At 45.0% G+C, this 21,136-nt stretch overlaps 1 protein-coding gene across 1 annotated transcript in view; it reads left to right on the forward strand.

Moving 5' to 3' along the window:
• The window catches only part of SH3PXD2A (SH3 and PX domains 2A), a 253,922-nt gene that overhangs the window by 137,239 nt on the left and 95,547 nt on the right, over positions 1-21,136 (forward strand). Inside the window, exon 6 of the mRNA XM_039553504.1 lies at positions 20,963-20,991. Coding sequence (XP_039409438.1) covers positions 20,963-20,991 — 29 coding nt within the window. The remainder of the gene's footprint in view (positions 1-20,962; positions 20,992-21,136) is intronic.

Consider the following 21,136-nt stretch of genomic DNA (forward strand, 5'->3'; position numbering starts at 1 on the left):
GCTCCTGGGGAAGCCTGGGACCTCACTAACCTGATTTAATCAAGCAGCTTCTGATGTTTTACAACTGCAAGCAACAATCTGACCCAGAGCTGGGCAATTTGCAAGCCACAGAGTTATGAACTGTTTGTGAAATGGTCTGAAGAGGAAAATACATTTGCAGTTATGAACTGAAAAACCTGAGCAATGGCACTTTAGGTTTTGGAGCCGTGTCCACCTGCTGTTGGGACAGTTGGGGTCTCTGCCCTTCCTGTGGCCTCCCACCATTCAGCAGTTCCCAGCTGAGCTCTTGTGGGCAGCAGCTTACCTTGGCCACAGGATGTCTCCTCACAGGAGAGGCTGCACCTGAGCAAAGTGCCTCCTTATTCTACACAGGTGAGTCAGTGTCCTAGGAAGGGAGGGAAAAGCTGGGAACACCCCCCAGCAGTGGAGATGCTGACCCAGCCTGCAGATCTATGGGCTGACAAGGCTCTGGTTTGAGCCAGCTGCCTGTGTTCCCCCAGACCTGGGAGGAGAAATGTCCTCAAAGCTTCTGAGAAGAGGCACCAGTCTCAGTCCAGTGTCTTGAATTAATGAAATTTGTACCAACTGGTGTGTCCTCACAAGTGCTGAGCATTCCTGGCTGTGGCAGTGCCAGCTTCAAATGGGATGTCCCGGGGCTAATTGTTGCTGGATTTGTATAAGTGAGGTTTTTTTTCTTTTCTGGGAAACTGACTGGTTTTGTGCCCATGGTGTTTGCAGAGTGCTGACAACCCCCTCCCTTACTTCTCAATACTGCCTGTCTGCTTAAGGTGGTGTTCCTTGGAGATGTGCTTTTCCCCTTTCAAGGCTTTTGATGTCTTTTCCCATGTTAGAAAATTCAAGAAGGCAGCATGTGAAGCTGGCTGGGGCCAGCGAGTGTTGCTGGGGGCGGCAGCTTTGATCCTCGGTGGGAGCTTTGCCATAAACTTGATCATGCATTTTTCATCCCTTGCTCTGTGTGTGCATGTGCTGTGCAGGGGGTACAGGCACTAATCCTGAAGCTGCACTCAGCACAGGGGTAAGGCTCACTTGCAGTTCATCGCTGATGCAAGTCCTTCCCATCCCCAGGGTAACTCTACCACAAGTTACCCTACATGAAATTTGGCCCTGACATCTAATAGCTAGGGAGCTGCTCCTGTCTTTAATCTCTCTGACAGTGCCTAGTCAGGGCTTTTTGAAGAATTTTGTTGGTCTTTTCTATAACTTAAGCATTAGTTTTCTTTATCTGGAGTTTTGCACTGCTATCTGACCCATTTACTTGGAAGCCTCCAAGGAGAGCTTGAGTTGAAAGAGAGCTGGGTTTGTGATCCAAGTATAAGTCTTTCACTGTTAATTGTATTAGCATTCATAATTGTATGCACATTTCTAAACTGTCAGGATTGCCATATCCTTCTAAAGCATGGATGGGACATCAAAAGGGTTACGACTGCTCAGAAATTAGCAAGAAATTAAATTGCCTGATACCTCAAAAACTGTGATGTGAACCGTTTTGTCCCCATTATATCAAAAGTGATGTAGGAAAAATAAGTCAGGAATTAGGCTTTTAAAGCCTGTTAGCCATCACAATGTAATTAGCTGGAACAGGCTGTTAGATGCAGGTTTGAGGTGCCACGTGCCTGCTGTTGCTGCTGGCTGGGCAGGATCTCTGCGTAGTGGGAGCCTTGTTGGATGAGGCTGTGACAGGACTCATGGGATGAATGGGAGAAAAGGGTGAAGTCCTGAATTCACATTCTCTCTTTGCTGCAGATTTGCTTTAAGGGAGCTGCTTGGTCTCCCTGTTCATGGCTTAGGCTGTGTTTCAGCTCTCAAGAAAACTTCCAGTAGAGGTCACTTGTGGCTGATGGGTAACACAGTGATTCTGTGCTCTCTCATTTGGACTTCCCGAAGTCCTGCTGGCAACAGGGTAATGTCACCAAGCTGTCCTTTGGAAACAGATATTTTACAGACATGAAATACATGGGCATATGTACGTGCAGGTGCCATCCCAGATCCTTGCCAGCTGCATGTACACATTTGTGTTTTCAGGTATCGACAGTTTTGCCATGTCATGATCAAGCATATTGGGACAAATAACATTTCACCTGAAGACCTTCTGGAAGGCAGTTGGCTTTTGCTCCTATGGAGCCCTGCTTGTCCAGGGATATTGGAAAAAGAGGTTGTCAGGGCAAGGGAAATGAAGGTGTTGCCTGTAACAGAAATACAAACTTTTTGGTTCCCAGATTGCTTCCCACCTACTGAACCCAACGTGCCTTGTTGCATGCCTTGTGCACGGTGATGGATTGTGTCTCATGGAGGTGACAGCAGTGACTTCTCAGTCCCAGTTGGGAAGAGTTTCTTCACAGCCCCGTGCCAGCCAAAGCCCAGCACCTCTCACATAGGCGCAGTCGCTTTTATTCTTTATCCATGTAAATCCTGACAGAGCTGGTCTCGCTTCACGGGCGGAGCCTGCACGGATGTTGCCAGAGTGCAAATCGGAATTAATGGTGCCTGGCCTCCGCGGGAAAGAGGAGCATCCCGGCGGATGCCGGGGGCGGCCGGCAGATGGAGCGCGGCTCCCCCGCACCCGCGCCCGGCACGGCCGCGCCGCTCCCTTCCCCGCGCACGCTGCTCGCTGGGAACGGAGCAACGCGACAACGGATTGTTTATTATGGAAACATGCCACTTCTAGGTGATTTACAAGCAGCTTTGTGGAGCTCCTGATCGCCCAGTATTTTTGTTTCTAGTCCGTTACTCATCTTGATACATCGTTGGTACTTGTCTAAGCAGGGCTGTAAAAGACGCTCGCGGGGACACGGTGGGGCCAAAGCACGGGGGATAGAAAGCAGCTGTCAGGCAGCATTTCTTCCAGGGGTTTGAGGAGTACCAGCAGGCTGTGTCAGCCCGGCAGTGACTGCTTCTCAGTGCCTGACTTTACAGTCAGACTGTTTTGTAGTTCCTTCAAGGCCCTGTGGTTTAGCGGCTCCACAGATGGCTGCAGTGCATTTAGAGCAAAGTGAAATAACACTAGTTCCTTCCATCCTCTGCTGCCTCACCCTGAGAAATTAGCAGCCTCTTTTGGGAGCTACTAGTCAACATCACAGATCCAAACACCTCCGGACTTTCAGCAAAGTTTGAAAGCGGTTCAGGAGCTGAATTTCAAGCCTACTTTTCCTGTGCCAAAATCGTCAGAGCTGAATATCTGGGAACTATGGAGGTGGGTTAAGTCACGGACCAAATACACTCTGAGCTTTTCATTGTCTGCTTCTAATGCATCAGCTCTCCCAAAATAATATGTCTAGCATGGTTCATACCACAATCACTGCTGTAATCACCACTGAAACCTGGATAGGTTAGAAATCCATATGTGGTTCTGCGTCTGGGTGAATTTGGCAGACAAAAAGCAGTCCCCAAAAGGCAATTTCTTCCTATCAAATCATCTGCCAATTTTAACGGGTTTGATTTATGCTTTTTAGAGTTACTGAGCTCTTTACTGAAAGAGTTGAAGGCCATCTGCACTGGTGCTGTTACTGAATGTGCCTCCTCAGGATCAAGACTGGCTTCCAGATGACAGAGGAGCTGGGAGCTTGTATCTTTTACATGAGAGACTTCTCTGCCTGTCTTGTTGCTCCCCTTCACTTCCCTAGATAAGTGCTTCCAGTTACAGAAAAATATATGTGAAATACATCAGGCAGGTTTCGTGCATTGTTGTTTCAAGGGAGGTAGAGGTGTTACACTTCTACCTGCTCCTTTACCTGCTATTCAAACCACGCGAAGAGAAGAAATGTGCCTTGAGGGTACGTAGCCCTCCTGGCTTCTCTAATGAAACTTTGTTTGGGGAGTTGGTTTTTCTGTCCTTTCTTTATTTGTCCCTGAAAAGGGAAATTAATTAGGCCAGTTGGAAGTATACAAGGGCCATTTTGCATGGGGAAAAACAGAGCAGGTGAGCAGTTGTTGGAATTACTTGGACAGTAGACAAGAGCATGGAATAAGAGACCGACAAGAGGGTAGTTAATTTAGTTAGAAAGACTGGCTGAGCATAGCAGTCTGGAAAATAGATCATCTTTCTGAAAGGCACAAAGAAGAAAAATAATGGCTCCAGATTCATCCCTTGTGTAAATCTTTTGAAGTTGGTGACTTACACCAGGATGATTTAACCCCATTAATTTTAATGGGTCACTGCAGTGTCCTGAGAGTTGTTTTTTGCTGTGCTCTGTTCTGAGGCAGAGATAAAGCAGAGCCTTGGCGTCTAGGCTTCAACCCAAGCTTGGTGTCCCCATGGGGCTGGCTTGGGCCTGTCCACATTGTGGCTGACTCCAGTTGGAGAGGGAAAAGGATGCAGGAGATGATGATGTGTCTGAGCCCTTGTCCCGTGATGGCTGGGTGCTGCCAGGACTTTGTTGTGAGCCATAACATGCCTAAAAAATTATATCTGGTCTGAAAAGCAAGGATAGGCAGGCTAAGAGGGCTCACTGGAGTCAACACTGACCCTCACTCTGCTATGGGTCTGCTGATCCAAAGTGATTAACAATTAACACACTAACCAGAGACAAGGAGCTCTGGAGCAGTGTGGCAAAGAAAGGAGCCTGAAATTGAGCATAAATGGGCACCAGGTGAGTCCTGTTGGGACTCAGTGGGCAGAGAGTGAAGGTCAGTGCCCTTGACACATGACAGGGACTCAGGGCTATGGCTAGGGACAGGGATAAAGCACATTTACCATCTATCATTCAAGGCAAGCTGGTCATAGCAGGAGTTGGCCATGCATAGTTAAAAAGCCTGTGTATCACAGCAGGGAAAATTTAATCTAGTGCCAGGAGGGGGGATGCATCTTTGTCACCAGTTGTCAAACGGCTGAAAATGTGGTGGCAGACACAGCTGTAGTGCTTGGGCAGAAACAGTGATCAAGCCCCAGTCTCATCAGGCAGCAGCATGTCATGAGCTGTGCTCGGCCCCTGCTCCTTGGGGACCTCAGGGCCTGCTTGTGTCTCAGCTCTGTTCTCTGTGTGCCTCTCCTTGTGGGCCTTGCTCCTAGGGCCTGACTCCCTGTCCTTCATTTTAGAAATGATTCAAGTTGTTCTGAAGTATTGACCAGACAACAGGAAATGAGCCAGGAGGAACAGATGGACCAAAATGAAATGAAGCAGTAAATCTTAATGCAAATGTTCTGTGTAATACAGAGGAGAGGGAAGCTGCCTTTGATGAAGTTTGGGTGTGAAGTCATCCCCAAGCAGCCTGGTTTTGTCACGGCATCAGCTGCTCTTTAGCATCATGCAGAAGGAAGGGAAGATGAGCATCACTGTGTCTCTGGGCATTTGTCTCTTGACAGACTTGACATGATTGCATAGTGATTCCAGGGGGAGAGTCCAGACGTGGGCCCCAGGAGGGAAGGATGTAACACACGTTTCAATAAAAGTTTCTCAGTAATCTTTGTGGCTTAACTTCTTTTAATACTGCCATTTAATCTTATTGGTCTGTAGTCTTCTCCCAATCACACAGTGTAAGGCAAACTCTGCTAAATCACTCCATAGCTAGAGCAGATCAGAAAATCCATCTGGATTGGCAAGCTGATCTGTAAAATGCTTTATAAAGCTTGTATCAGCAATAGTGTGGCCAGCAGGGTCAGGCCAGTGATCATCCCCCTGTGCTGGGCTCTGGTGAAGCTCCACCTCAAGTGTTGTGTCCCGTTTTGGGCCTCTCACTACAAGAAGGACATTGAGGCGCTGGGTTGAATCCAGAGAAGGCTAATGGAGCTATTTAAAAGACAGGTAGATGTGGCATTATGGACTGGTGCCTTGGCAGTCCTTGGTTAACAGTTGGACTTGATGATCTTAAGGGTCTTTTCCAACATAAATGATTCTATGATTCTGTGAATATCAAAAGTTGTTCTTGCAAGCATGTGAGCCCTGGAAGGACCGTGTGTGCTGGTACCCAACATATCACAATGTAATATTTAAATGTACCCAGTACATATGTCCTTCTGTCTTTTGTAGGAGAAGTTTCAGATGTAAAGGGTGAAACTCAATTTGCCTAAGCCTAAGATAGGGTTGCAATTCACCCCAAGGGCTGGAACAAGTGCTGCTGCTGCTCTGTAGTACCCGAGGAGGAAGAGGCATTTCAACCATGCCCATCCACAGGTGGGAGAGTCCCAGCAGAACCTCATTTCTGTGTCGGGTTATTTTAAGTAACAGCAACAATTCCCTTCACATCACACAGGGCTGCCTGCATGGTCTTTGTGCAGCCTCCTCAAGGGTAGCATGGGCTGGCAGTGTGAGGGAGTCTGAGTGCCACAGGATTCTCTGAGAAATTAACCCATTTCCTTGGCAAAGGAAGTGATTGAAAAGTGCAGGTGCTGCTGAAATCCTGCCTGCATGTCCTGATCCATGAGCAGCATCGCTAGCCCAAGCCTGCTCTGCAGTGAGTCAGTACATTTTGCCACCACACACACCTCTGAGCTTCTGCAATTGCATCCTCAGAGCACAATCTGGCTTATTTCTCCAGAATATGTAACAAAAAAAATTAAGTGAGGGGGAACTCTGAAAATTTTGCAACTTTTATTAAATGAAGGAATATAAGAGAAGTATTTGTTACTGCTCAAGGTTAAATGTGAACAGACCTCAGCAGGTGTGAAGGGATGTGATACAGGCTTGGAAACCCTGGAACAAGCCAAGGGAAGGCCTGTGAGAAGAAGAGAAGAATGCAACATGATGATGAAATGCAAATTTTTCTGCAGCTGTGTTTAAGTGCAGGATCGGGGGCCATCCAGCTGTCTGTTGGCTGTTTTCAGCAAGAAGACAACAGAAGGCAATGGATGATCTCATCCTGCCCCTCTTAAACTGACAAATCTCCTCCACGGTTGCTTACGTATCAGTTTTTCTAAGGTTATTCCTTGCCAGCTGTTTGGCAAGGCCTGATGTGGACTGAACATTTTCTTCTCTCTCGCTGCTCCCTCGTACAGAGGAAGCAGCTCAGGTGATTGAGGTGGCTGTGGATGGGAGGTGGGACAGCCCGGACATGTTTCAGAGGTTCGAAAGTGTTGGCAGGAAAACCCTCAGTGTGAGGTCAGCTTTTGGGACAATAGTGCCGACGCATGGCTTGCGGGGATGAGAGCCCACACAGGGCTGTCTTTGAAATGCTGGATCCTGCACGTATAATGTAGTGGTTTTATCTGACCTGTGAACATCTCTGACAAGGCATCAGGGTATTAATCTTGTGCTTGTTATTGTAATATTTGCTGGAATGAAACACTAGCATTTTTAAATCACTGCCACCAAAGCATATCATAAATTGTAAGCAGTTTCTTTTCCTTTGAGTATATCTCTGTGCCAAGTCATTCAGTGCTCATATCTTCCAAACTGGGTATGACATTACCAGTGAAGAGCTGTGACTGAGCATAAAATAATTATTTTTTAGAAAAGCTGAGCTGTAAAACAAAAAAGGTATGTTTCCTAAAAAAAATTAATAGAAAAGGACCCTTACCTCTTAAAACAGTTCTGCTTCCAGCCTCTGATAATAACAGTGTGTTCAACTCCTGAAGTGCTAAAAGTCTGCTTTCTGCAAAGTGGAATTTAAAAGACTGTTGCTCAAAAGTGTGTGTATATATATATAGATATATATATACACTGTGCACATGTACTGTGCAGTTACTCCCACCCACAACCTAATTTTCATGCTTCTAAGAGCTGTGACACACTTTTAAGCAGAACGATGTATTTTGGAACTCACACTGTGGCATAGAATGAAGGTCAGCACGACTGAGTCTGAGTCTTTGAGGGATGGAGAAATTAAACCCCAGCCTCCACTCTTCCTTTGCAACTTTGGGCCTCGAGTTCTTTGCTCAGCTTTATTCTTGTGAAATGCTGTGGTGTCTTTTCCTTGCTTCTGAGGAGGGAGAGCCACCCGAGTTCCTGGGTGCTCAGCTGGGAAGATAACATGGCCATGGTTGCATTAGCAACTGGATGCTCTGACTTCTTTCAAGTAGGATCTGTTCCCAGCCTTAACTGCAGTTTTTCCTCTGAAATGTTCCTGACTTTAAGCATTGAGTAAAACTGCACTGGAGACATATTTGGAGCTCTGTTGTCATTGTTGCAATTGTTTTTCAAGTCCTCTTGGGGAGATGGACTTTCTCTGGAGCTGGTGGCGAGCCACAGTTGCAGGGCATGTGCATGGTGTGTGTCATCTGCACGTGTCCTCTGCCCTGTGCGCCAGAGGTCGGCTCCTCTCACAGCCTCCTTGCCTGCCCTTTGGAGACCCTCAAGGCAGGTGAAGGAGGGATGAGGGGCACGGGGTTCTGTTTGCATTTTCACTGTTTCACTGCTGATTAGAGCAGTTCTAGGACCTGTTGGGCATGATATGACCTGCAGGCTCCTGGGTAGTGGAGGTAGAGAGGTGGCAAAAAATCTCTTCCTTCTCATCACCATGCCAGATTTGCTTGGGTGCACATAGGGCTCTAAGATTTTCACAACATTATTTTAAAAAATGTTTCTTCTTGGGAAAAACCTGAGTACTTTTCCCTTTTCTGTGTCTTTACTGGGAAAAGGGTCTTGGTAGTGTTACCATAGTAAATAAATTAAGCAACTTACAGCCTACAACAAAACCTTGCATTCTTCAGTGTAAAATGAAAACACATAAACAACCAGCAGAGGGGACGTGCCTGGCCTCTAATCTGCATGGAGTTCACTCTTTCAGACCCTTGTTTCCTTCTGTACAGTGATTTAGAAGGAAAAGCTTTTATCTAATCCTGAGGTAGGTCTCTGCAGAGCTCCCCAGGCACTGCTAATGGATGGGATGCACAGCAGAGCTTGAAGGCTTGAAGCTGAATCTTTGGTGCTGCACATGCTGTTGCTGCGTAGGTCAGAGCTGGTTTTTGTGCAGGGCCCAGGATGTTCATGTTCCAGAGCCATTTTGCATTAGGGTGAGGTGTGTGTTGTAAGCAGGGGAGGGAGGCAATCAGCTGCCCCAGAGACAACAGGCTGAGGCCAGAAGTGGCAAGGCAGGGACGGGTGGGAAGCTGGTGCTGCAGAGGGAGCAGAGGCAAAGCAGAAGGTTCCAGGAATTAGCTCCAGTCCCAGAGGATGACTGGGGAAGAAATTGTTAATAAGTAGGTTATTGGCAGTAGGACACTCCCTTTCATGCTCTGATTCATAATCCCCACAGCTGCATCTCCTGGCTGGTGTGCCTAGATTCTAGTTCTGAATCTCACAGTATTTTACCGTAATGAGAGATTATCCAAAAGAGCACTGAATTCAGACTCGGAACCGGACAGTGTGAACTTCAGAATACACAAACCTCCCAGGACCTCAGGGATGCCTTTGTCATCCTGCGGTACATGCTACTGCCAGGCACATCGTGGCTTGCCTTGGTAGGAAGGGCAATGTTCCTGCTGAGAGCATGGCTTCTTATTGTCCAGCTTCTGGCATTTCAGGTAACAAAGGGAGAAAATAGTGCACAAAAGCTGATTGCAGGGCATGACATTTGCAGAACCTCATTGATATTCCAAGCTTGGGAACTACGGAGCAAGTGAGATCAACAACCGAAAAGGAGGGGGTGTAATGCCTGACAATCAACAGCATTTTCCCTTCACCCACATGTGATATCTACATATCAGATAACGTGAACAGTTAAAGCAGGAATACACTGCCAATGGCCATCTAGCTCTGCAAAACAGAGATCCCTCATGTTGCAGGCCAGAAATACTCCCTGAATCATCATTCATTTTGAAGGAAAAAGTCATTTCTCTTTTAGCTGAATTAAAAGGTCTGCTCCTATAACCAGCTGAATGGATGGAAATAATTACATTCATTCAGTATGCCTCTTCACTTTTAAGAATGTAGAACGTGGAAAAAGATACTGGAAATGCCACACACACTCTTCAGAGATGTACAAGGTGAATTAAAAGTTAATGTCTGCATGGAGAATTGGACAGGGGTTACATAAAAAGAACAAGGAGACACTGAGTGTTTTCTGCATGAGCACATCTGAAAAACATCCAAATTTATATCTGAACTGGACAGCAAAATTTTTGTCTATTCAGACATTGCACTGTTTCATGGTGTGTGCAATCTGCATATGTTGCAAATGCATATAAAAAGAAAATTTCTTCTATTTTCCAGAGTTACTTAATATTTTATGCTGGTCACCTTAGAAAGTGAGTTGACATGATTTGAGGTGTTTTGAAGCAAGTATACAAGCATATATTTGAGGGTAGCATGATTTTTTTAATTTGCTCTTTTAATTGAGTAAGGCTCAAAAGAAGGTATTAGGATGGATCCAAACATGTAATAGCAAAAACATCTTCTGCTACTGCAAAGTCAGTTTTAAGTTCAGTATTATAATCTGTCCAATACCAATCAAGCAAAATTCACTACAAGTTTTGATAATTTCAAGTATGGGACTACAAAACTTAGGGTGTATCTGTCTATCTTTAGTCTTAGGAATCTTATACTGGTCCAGGCTGAAATAGCTGTTTTCTTTGTTTCCTTTCCCAAAATGAATTCAGCATTGAGACTGAAAGACTCTTTTACACCATCTTGAGGTATATAGCTTTTTTAATTTATTATTCATACTCTATTACAATAAAGAGCATCTCCATTCACTCCTGGAGTGCTCAGTAAATCTCAGTGGGTCTGGTACTTCCTAGGGTGGAATACTCTGGAAACTTTGTAATGCTTCTTTCCAGGTGCTGTGTAATTTAGCTCTTTTAAAGAGCATAAAAGAGTTGGACCTACTATCAGAATTGGGTATTTGAAAGGGGTTTGGTCACTACCTTGAAAAGTAACCCTAGTGTTTGAAAGGTTTTATCTTTGGGAAGATGTCTCTACTTTTCTGCCATAATTGGTGCCTGTCAGTGATAATTTGGAATCATTTAATGAATCCCAACAGTTATATTGGGCAAGACAAATTCAAGACTTCTTTTTTCTTTTATGTTTTAAGACTGCCTGATCCTGGTAGGTAATCAGGGAAGACAAGTCTGCTTTTAGTAGTTGCCAATCCAGCAAAATTTACTAGATGCATTTAATAGCTATGTTTTGGAGTTTTACAGTGTCTGAAAAAGCTCAGTTCAAAGGATAGTGATTAGAGAAATTTCCTAGAGTTCATGAACTTGCAGTAGATCTTACATCCCATGATTTATGTCTCTTGACTAATAAATTAAAGAACCCGATGACTTGAAAGGTATTTCCATGTGCTGCTTTGTAGAAACAGGCAGAAAACAATTCCAAGTAATATAAAATTGGTGTCTTACAGAGAACTACACTGTTTAGTATGCTGGAAAGACATTTGATGTTGCAAGGCAGTTAACTGAGGACATGCTGCTGAGGCAGATTTGGGAAGGAGCCCTGCTTTAATCTGAAGGAAATGTAAAGAGGAAAGGAAAGAATACAGTCACCAGATGAAGAAGTTGAAGTTCATACTGTGTGCTTGATCTTGTCTTCCCACATGCATCATAAGTTTTTGCCTCTCTTGGAAAAAATATTTACCATTCCTAGGGCCATATGTGCAACAGATGATTTTAAAAAGTCAGGGGAGAGATCTCCCACTAAAAGGGGATGTAAAACTAGGTAGGGCAATAGGGTATTTAGCAGTGCAAAGTAAGTACAGATGCAATAGCCATCTGCTGTCTGTGCACACTGCAGTCTTAATCTTTCAGGTCCTACTGCCCTTGGACATGTAGCAGGAGCAGCCAGACAGAGAAGCCCAAGCATCATGTTGCTAAAAAACCAGTTGAGTACACAGAAGTACTACACACCAGAAGAACACCATCAGAAAAAAAATGCAAAATTGTCCAGTACCAAGCATCTGGCACACTCTCTTTTGTACTGGGAGCTCAGAGGTCTAGCAGGGCTGGGGCCATGTCTGGAAATGCCTGTAAATCATTTCTTACTTTGCCAAGTTAGAGACTTTAAAATGTCAAAAATGCCAGTGACAGCCTGGGATTTCCCTGTGTGAGCCTCTAGCATGAAAGCTGCTGCCAGCACTTGCACCACACACTGGGATGGGCTGTGGAGAATCCCAGGGAGCAATGAGGAAATCCAGCATCCACAATGGGGTGGTTGTGAGGCTGGTATGGGGCAAAGGAGAGTGTTCAGAGGAGGCTGTGAGTGGGTATCATCACGACTTGGGCAGTCAGAAAGAAAAGGGCAGGCAGGAGGTTCTTCTGCTTTGTCTTCCTGTGAAAGGGTTCTGGTCCTGTGGGTCTTCCAAGGGCTTGGTGTCACCAGCCCCTGCAGATTCATCATGGGGAGTTGTGTTCACAGGTGGGATGTGGTGTGTGAGAGTCGAGGGGAATTGCATGTTGCAAGGGCTTTCTCTCAAGAGCGAGAGGGGAGAGCAGGAGGAAGGTAGCCCAAACCACTGTTGCCTGGGTCCCTTCTCCTTTCTCAGGTCACTCTGCCCAAGATGAGGAGCAAGAAGAAATGGGAATTTCTTTGCTCAGCAACACCACAAGCAAAGCAGCAGCAGCTGTAGCATTTACACCACTGGCCACAGGCACTTTGCAGTGGCTCCTGCTGGCATCTGTCCCCTGGTGTGAAGAGACCTGCTCTAACCTATACCAGGGGTTGGTTGGATGCCACTGGCAGGTCAGGTCAAGCCATCAAACTTTTGGGTTGCTTTGCACCCCTGGCTGACTGCATGAGGTTGCTCAGTCACCCTTTCTACATTCCTCACCTCTAAATGTGTGATGAGGTGACTCACTCCTATTGAATGCACATTTAATTTTATTAGATAGTCATCAATATGTTTCATACGCTCTCTATTAAAGAATTTCATGTTTGTTTCCTTGAATATCTGCTGGAAACAGCTTAGATAAACAGCTTAGACAGGGGAATCTCAGTACCCTTTACCAAAAAAATATCCTATAGGTTGCCTCTTTAAGTGCTGGACGCACATATGGGAGAACTGGGGATGATGAAGTATTCACTCAGATTGCTGGTTTCCGCTGCATTGAAGTCAGAGACATTGAAGGCACTACAGCATTTATAACTGATTTCCTGAACAGTGTAGCAAATAGAGATGAGAGCCCTTTCTTGTAACTCACATGTGCAACAGAAATCACTTAGCTAACATAAATCAGGACTAAATTGCTTTTACAGGCTCACAAAACATTTCTGAAAGAGACAGGATGAGGAAACCATTTGCCACAGTAGAGTATGTCCCCATGATGAGTCCTATTAAAGCTTGATCAAAGAGCCTTATTGGCTTTTCATTAGAGCCTGGTTATGTACAGTTGAAATTCAGCAGTGATTTCAACAGAATAGGCACAGAAATATGCACAGGAGGTAAATTTAAGCAGGATTCTAGACCATCAAAGTACGTGATTAAGGACAATTTAATGTGCTGACTAATGCAGTGTGATTTGGATGTAATTTATCCTAATCCAGTCTGATCTTCTACAGGAGAATATGCTATAAGGCCACAATTAGGTGAGACCAGGGCCCCATCTGGCCTCCTGTCTCCAACAGTGGCTTACAGCCAATACAAGAAACAAAGCAAATACAGAGTGAGCTTCCCTTGTGTATCCTCTCTGTTTCTGGCATTCAGCCGCTATGGGACTCTTCGGGTCAAAACATCCAGAGCATGGAGTACAATAGCCACCATTTATCCTTGCTTCATGAATTTATCTCATTGCTTTTTGAACCCATGCCTAGTTTTGGTGATTACAGTCTAACACCAGTGAGTACCATGATTCAGCTGCATTACATGCAGAAGCTCTTCTCTTACTTTGATTTAAACTGCTGTGCTCCAGCTATTCTTCCTGGTGCAGTAATTCAGCAGCAAAAGTCTTTTTGGACAAGCTATGTCTGGAGTTGGGGTTGAGGCTTGGTAGTCTGTCACTTGGGAGTTTTCTCCTCTTCCTTCCCTCTCTCCATTTCCAAGGACTCTCTGGGATGAGCGTTTAGGGGATGACGTTGTTGATCCCATGAATGTTGTGGTGGAGGTGATGGTATCCAGCCTCCCATGAGCAGGCACAACCTGGCAGGCCATGGGTAATGTCTCCTTTTGAGGAGGTCATCCATAGGGACAGGAGATGGAGAAGACAGTGGCCAGGCACCACACACAGAGCTCTGGGCAGAGTTAGTCTGAAACAGCAGAAGGTGTCCCTGGAGAGGGACAGCAGAGGAACTGCTTGGGCTGCAGTTCAGAAACCCAAATGGACCATGTGGTTGCTAACCAGAGGCTGGACCCACATCTCCTACAGAAACAAGAATTTGAGGCACCCACCCTCAAATCAGGGAGGGCTCAAGAAAATGAAGTAAAGATTCAAAGCCTGTGCAGCCTTCTTAAGCTCTTAATCAGATTCATATGATGTATATGCAAGCTCATTAGCCCGACCAGTTTATAAGGTACATTTGAATTTATGACTCTGATACTCAATACTTAATTTGTAACTGTGATTAGATGCATCTTTTAAACATGTTGTAGCTGCATGTAGATGTTTGTAATAAAATTCCCAAGTGAAGAGCACAACTGGAAAACCTCCACATGAGAATGATTAATTTTTATTAACTTGGTTTTATCACTCAGCATTTATGCTGTAAAGGCTACAATAAATTGACACATGCTTGGTCATTGTAAGACAGAGATAAATTTGGCCTCCCCACAAGGGACAAGCAGGGCCAGTTTAGAGGAGGTGAAGAACACCTCCACCCAGTGTTCTTGCTAAGGTAAATACATTTTTCTGTCCTGTGGAGAAACTTGCCATCTGTAGGAATAAACAAGGTAAACCAGAAACAGATGAGGATGTGACTCTTAGGCAAGATCTTGTTTTTATACTTCTTTCCAGGAAAAACTTGCTATAAACATTTGTGTTCTCTTTTTCAAGGCTGCTGAGGCCTTGCATTGGAGGATCACATGGCGTTAGCTCATTGCTCCAGTGTTCTGCAGCTCCCAGCCCGTGCCGAGCCATCTCTGCCTGGTGCCGGACAGGCTGGGCTTTGCTGTCAGAGCGCCCTGCCCCATATGTCACAGCCTGGTGAAATGCTGAATGTGCGTTTCCAAAGCTCTGTCTTCCTCCAGGAGGATAATTTCATTATAAAAATATAACTGTGAAAAATGCAAGAGGCTAATTCTGCATTTCTTCAGCCTGAGCCAAATACTAAAGTTGCTCTCTGGAGCCAAGCAATCAACTTCACTGCTGAGGAATCTTGGGACAGAAATCTGTGGCATTTCCTACTCATTTACGGAAGGGGTTGGGTGCCTCAAACCCATCTCTTGTCCTTCTGACACCCATTCTACACAAAGAAAGAAATGGTGGCTGCTGCTCTCAAGCACAGTGTGTCCATATGAGGCTGAGATGGCCCATGGGGATGTCACTTGTCTTGGAGCTGTCTGCATCCCCTGCACCTTGGTGGCAGAGCTCAAGCTGTGCTGTGTGGGGCTAGTCTCCAGGATGAGTGCAGAACAGAGGATACTGCCTTTCCTTGTCCTGCATCTGTGCTGCATGATAGAAACCCATGGATTGAGGTATAGGGAGCATTGCTGGAGAGAGTGTCCATCTCCTTCCAACCTTGGCTTTTCTGTGCAAGCTAAGGTTACTGGTATAGGGAAGATCTCTTCTGCACTTAATAAATGAGTTTTCCAGTGTCATGCTTGGCATTTCACAGGGAGAACTTGGGTTCACTTTTACATTGTTGGGTTCAAGCAAGCTGTCAGAAGTCACTAAAACACTAAATCAGGACCTCCAGCTCAGTCCTGGTGAGCCAAACTTAAACAAACCCTTGCTATGTGATGCAGAGAAAGTCACTAAGCAGAAGTATATCGTATATAAAGCTGGACTGTTCTCTCTGCAGACACACTGTGAAGACAACAGAAAGGTGGCAGGAAGGCAGAATCCTCTCTTTTGTTTTGTCCCAGTTCTCTTAAGGATCTGATTGCACAACAGTGGTTTTACCCTTCTTAGCAGAAGCAGAGGCCACATCCAGCTAGTGAGAAATGCCTGGGTTTGAAGTCAGGTCGACAGATTCTGTTCTTGCCCCACAAGTCCCTTTTGCTTGCGGCAAGGAATTCTGGAGTCTCGGGACCACCACAATGGGGCCCTTTCTCACAGGGCTGGAGAGCTCGACCTCTGCTCAGAAAGGACAGATTCATGTTGGAGAGGGTTCCACAATGCAATGATTTATATCAGGAAACGAGCAGAATACTTTCTAAAAAAAAAAAAAAAAAAAAAAGGAAGAAGAAGAAGGAAGAAAGCCTTCATCTGTTTCTTTGGCTCAGGGAAGAGATCAGCTGTGGTTTCATGATATCAGAGGATGGAATGCTGAAGGGAGAAAATGTATGGCTGTGTGCATCCATGTGTTTGAGTTTCTATTCCCAATGCATAACATACAGAGTTAATTTTGCTTAATTACATGTCATATGGGTCTCAGAGCTCAGTGGGAATGGCGATGCCTTCATGCATGTGGTTCAACTTTTGCACTCTGAGTACCATGAGCTGCACTCTCCATGCAGCTCCTGAGTGTTTGGATAATATTAAGGTGTTCGGGTGCTCCTCCAACCATAGTTCTTGGTGACAGACAGGTTCTCAGTCACACCTGGTTTTGTGCCTTGTCTCAAATAGAAAATGTCAGTCTGGCTGTTGAGGAAAATCAGTTAGGAGAGTTCCAAGATGCAAATATATTCTCAAGGCTCAAGTTTCTGTACATGTAAAGAGTAGTAGCAAAGTATTTTTGCATTGGTTTACTTTAAAAATAGTGTCACAGAATCTGATCGCAGTGCTAAGAAAAATAGTTTGTGAAAAAGCCATCTTCATTACTGACTGCAAACTCTAAGTGTTGGGAAGGAGAGAGTGGACTTCCTTGTGAAAATATTTCTGTGCTTTTAATCTGCCTGGCAAATCACTGGTGATTAAATGATAATCTGAGTTGTTTGTTTGAAATGTCTGATATCTCCACCACAGTCTGCCCACACCACTAGAGACTTTTAGGAATTAAGGAGCCTGGGAACAGAAATGACTGCAATGTATTTAAACATGAATTAACAAAAGCCAACAAATACAGAACAATTTCAATTTATGTATTAAAATACTCTTGAGGATACAGACTGACCTCCATTACTCAGGGTTTGTCACTGTCTCATCTCCTTTGGACAGCAAATACTAAGAAAGAGACAGAAAGATGATTTACTCTTGCTTCAGCTTCTGTCTGGTCTGCTGCAATGTCTGCTGTGCAGCTCCCCCAGCCGTGCTGCTCCGTGGGTCTGACAGCTCCTCATGTTTTGCAGGCACTGTTTTCTCTCATAGTTGAAACTCGGGGTTGTCTGAAATCTTTGGTAAATGAGTTGAAGCTGAACCTTGCATTACTGACAGGCAGAGGCCCTGGGCTAAAGTGTGACGTATCTGGAAAAGGAGGAATCCCAGAGAGTGAACTTTCTGCATCTGCTGTCCCACAGCAAGGGGGAGAAGCTTTTAAAAGAGCCTTTGCACCATGGGTCCCACAGGGATGAGGTCCCCTGATTGAACCCATCACCTCCAAGGGAAGCTGCTCCTGCAGGAGGCTTCTGCAGACTTGCCAGATCTCCACAGGCAATGCAGGAGAAACCCTCTGGGACAGATACAAATCAAAGTGAATTAGGAAACAGATAGGCACAATCTGTTGCCAATGCACCTAGTCACCTCCAGTCTTCTCCACTTGGAACATTTCTTAGTCTCTATTGAACAAGTGTCAGGATACTCCTCACTTTTTAAACAACTTTCCGATTGTGCCGCTGTTTGTGTGTATCTGTATGTATTTAGATAGATCGAAACACGTGTACACACACATCAGTGTTTACTAACTCTCAGTGAATAACAGCAGCAAAGTCAGTCCCTAGAGAAAAGATGTGCCATAAAACTTTTCCATAATATTGTTAGTATAACCTTCATATTTAAATTAGATTGCAAGTGACATATTAACTCAACATAAGATATTTTTTATGATTCGGAAATTTCCAGACTGACTGTGGATGGCTTAATGTGGTAACAAGGCAGTCAGCTCTATAGCAATGTTCATGGTCTTCCTAGATTAGCTAGATTTCAAATTAGTAATATTATCCTGGGGTAATGCTGATGAGAAAGGAGATCCAGCTTCCCTCTCCTTTGTCACTGAAGAAGAGTGTATCCAGCTTGTGTGATGTCCTTGACGCCAGCGATGTTTTAATACCATTAGCAGCAGGAAATATTTTCCTTGCCAGTAATGAGGCTCAGTGTCAGCTAAAGGTGGTGCCCCACAAGAAGACTTTAAACAAAATTGCTATATTTTAGTTCAAAAAAGGCTAGAAATACGCTATTTTTGAGAAAGGCATTTGTTCAGTATGGAGTGATCCTGGCTAATGAAGAAGGGACCTGCCAGAGCTACTTTTAGTTCCACCTGCTGCTTTCATTGTTACTCTTGCAGCTATGGCTGGCAGTGGAGTTAGGATGGTGGTGTCTGTTCTCATATAGAAATGGAAAGAGAATGGAAATAGTGTGTGAATAAAGATGAAAAGATAACAAGAGCAAGAGCTGAAAACAACGTCGGCTTCCCTATGTAGCTAAAGATCCAGCAATGATTGTACCTTTCCTGGGAAGGGTTTTTCTTCTGCAACACTACATTTTTTGTCTGATCTAAGGGCTAACAGCATGCCAGGTGCAGTCTGGGTTTCAGGAGAAGATCAGAGTTTCTACTTGGAAATTTTTACAGTTAAGAGAAACAATTAAATAATTTCCTTTATTGGTTTGGAGACATAAACCAATACTTCCGCCTCACACTAATGCTTCACTGAAAACAGTGAGGCTGAGAGGTATTAACCTTATATATCATCACTTGGGAGAGGGAAAATACATCAATGAATCATATGCAGGATAGGAAGATACTAAAAAAAAAATAAACATGGAGTCAGACAGGGCTCCTTGCTGCTGCTGCTGCTATTGCAAAGCAGCAGCACAGGCTTTCTTCATTAGCAGAACAGAGGTGAAGAATATGCACACAAAGAGCACTTTGCACAGCCAGAGAGATTATTTGCTGTATCTGCTTTGCTTTCTACTTCAGCAGTACTTTTTTTTTTTTTGCTGTCCTTGCTGGGAGAAACAAGTTTTGGATTTCAGAGTTTCACTGGGGAGATGAAGATTTTATTTCAAGCTCCATTTTATTTGATACTGCTTTCCCCTGACTTAAGGAGTGAAATGTGGGTGTAAAAAAAAGTGACAAGACAGGTAGACATGGGGTACCTGGGTTTTTTTCAGGAACTCCAAAATCAGAACCCAATTAAAGTTGACTTTAAAACTTACAGAAAGACTAAATGAAAGAGGAAAACTTGCCCCATAGGTTGATGGGCTTTTCTTTTTCTTTCATTAAGCCTTGTGAATTGGGTGGTGGTAGTGATGCAAATAACTATATTACAATGATAAATTAATTTCTTCTTATTAACTATGTCAGTCAATTACTACCTCATTTCTCATCATGTGAATTGAGTTCCACATGCCAAGAGAGCTGTATTGACAGCTCCACAAAGCTCCAGACTGGTGTGGGAGCTAAACTGGGGTAGAGTAGAGGACTACATTTTGGGGACTGTACCATCCCTGGCTTGGTCTGAGGGATGTCTGTTTCAGGCACCATATAGTAGGCATTATATTTGCATATGATACCACTTCTGTAGAGGAAGCAACTTATTCATGAGCAGTAGCATCATCACATCAAATACAGCTGCAGATATGGCTGAGAAAACAACCATTTAATTGAAGCAGAAATTACACTGGGAAATTAAAAGAGGGTGCAAAAAAATTCCCAAGTAATTATTACTCACTGGAAGTAAATCCTAGACATGTAAGGCATGGGGATGCACACAAAAATCTGGGAGAAACAGAATTTATGGGTAGACATAACTTTGCCCTCAAGACGTGTTATTTCTACAGCTGAGTCCCCAAACTCACTTTAAGTAAATAGTTTGGGATAATCCTTCTCTGATCCTCTGGAGGACAGAGCAAGCTGCAAGAGACAAAACCCCACTTCTGACAGCCCGGCCCCCCAAAATGTAGAGGCTACTGCCCGCCCCTCTGGTGGGATCCTTGCAAAGACAACCTGCCACCGGGTGATTTTGCCACCATTAACACTGCCATGTGTGCGGGGTGTGGCGGTACTGCGGGCACTGTGCCCGCACAGCGATGCTGCCTCTGCCCAGGCTGTCATTGCCGGGCTCCTGCCCCTGCAGACCGTGCCAGGGCTGGGTCTGACAGGCTCCGGAGAGCACCGGGGGGAAGCACAGCTATCGCCAAGTATTTTTGTCCTCAGTTTTGCTTATCCCTAATCAGTTCTTGCAGCTCCCGTCTGTAATTTCTTCCCCTCCTACAGCAGCTGTCTGGGGTTTCAGCTGTTCTGCATGAGTAGAGGTGCCAGCACCTTTTAAATCACTATGGAAAAGTAAGGGTGCATTTTTCTATCCTGGATGAAAGAAGAAAGGACAAAGTTTGCGGGTTGTTTTGGTTTGTTTTTTTTTTCCTTGTGCTTTCCAAGTGCTTGTCAGGGATAACTAGGAGAGGACTGGAGATTATTCACAAATTAAGTAGCCTCCTGACTGCCAGCCACGCCAGCTCAGCCTGGAGCAGCCGCATCCCTGCAGCAAGCAGTTCATATTCCCGTTCCTCTCCGGGGGGACGTTAAGGGTTAATTCAGTAGCTGTTCGTTTAATAGCACAATTTAAAGGGGGAAAAATGACACCCCTCTCCCCTGCCTTGCTGGTTGTGGATGGTTCGCTCTGCCTGGCTGATCACATGCTCCCGAGCCCCCGGTGCTGCAGCAGCCCCAGCTGGTGCTGGTGCTGGTGCTGGTGATGGGCCGGTGCTGCCCGGGACGCCCCCGGCCCCCGCCCGCCCATGCCCGGCCGCCCTCACCTCCGCTTTAAGGGAGGGAGGGCGCAGCAGGAGCTCTTAAGCATATGGGTGGAAATTTGGGAGGCACCCGTTCGTTCTCTCACCACTGTTTCCAGCTCTAACCATGTCTATTTGTTGTTGTCTTTTTTTCAGGGACTATGGATCTTCAAAGAGAAAATCAGGTAAGCCATCAGGCTTTTTATATGTACTGCATGATTCTAGAGAGGAACTTACCCCCTGCTTTCCCCTGTTAAACCATCTATTTATTTTGTGTGGCATTAAATTGTGTAGCAGTTTAACTTTTTGTTGCTGAATCCTGCTGGAGAT

The sequence above is a fragment of the Corvus cornix genome, chromosome 6 (genome assembly GCF_000738735.6).
Source record: "Corvus cornix cornix isolate S_Up_H32 chromosome 6, ASM73873v5, whole genome shotgun sequence".
NCBI classification, from domain to species: domain Eukaryota; kingdom Metazoa; phylum Chordata; class Aves; order Passeriformes; family Corvidae; genus Corvus; species Corvus cornix.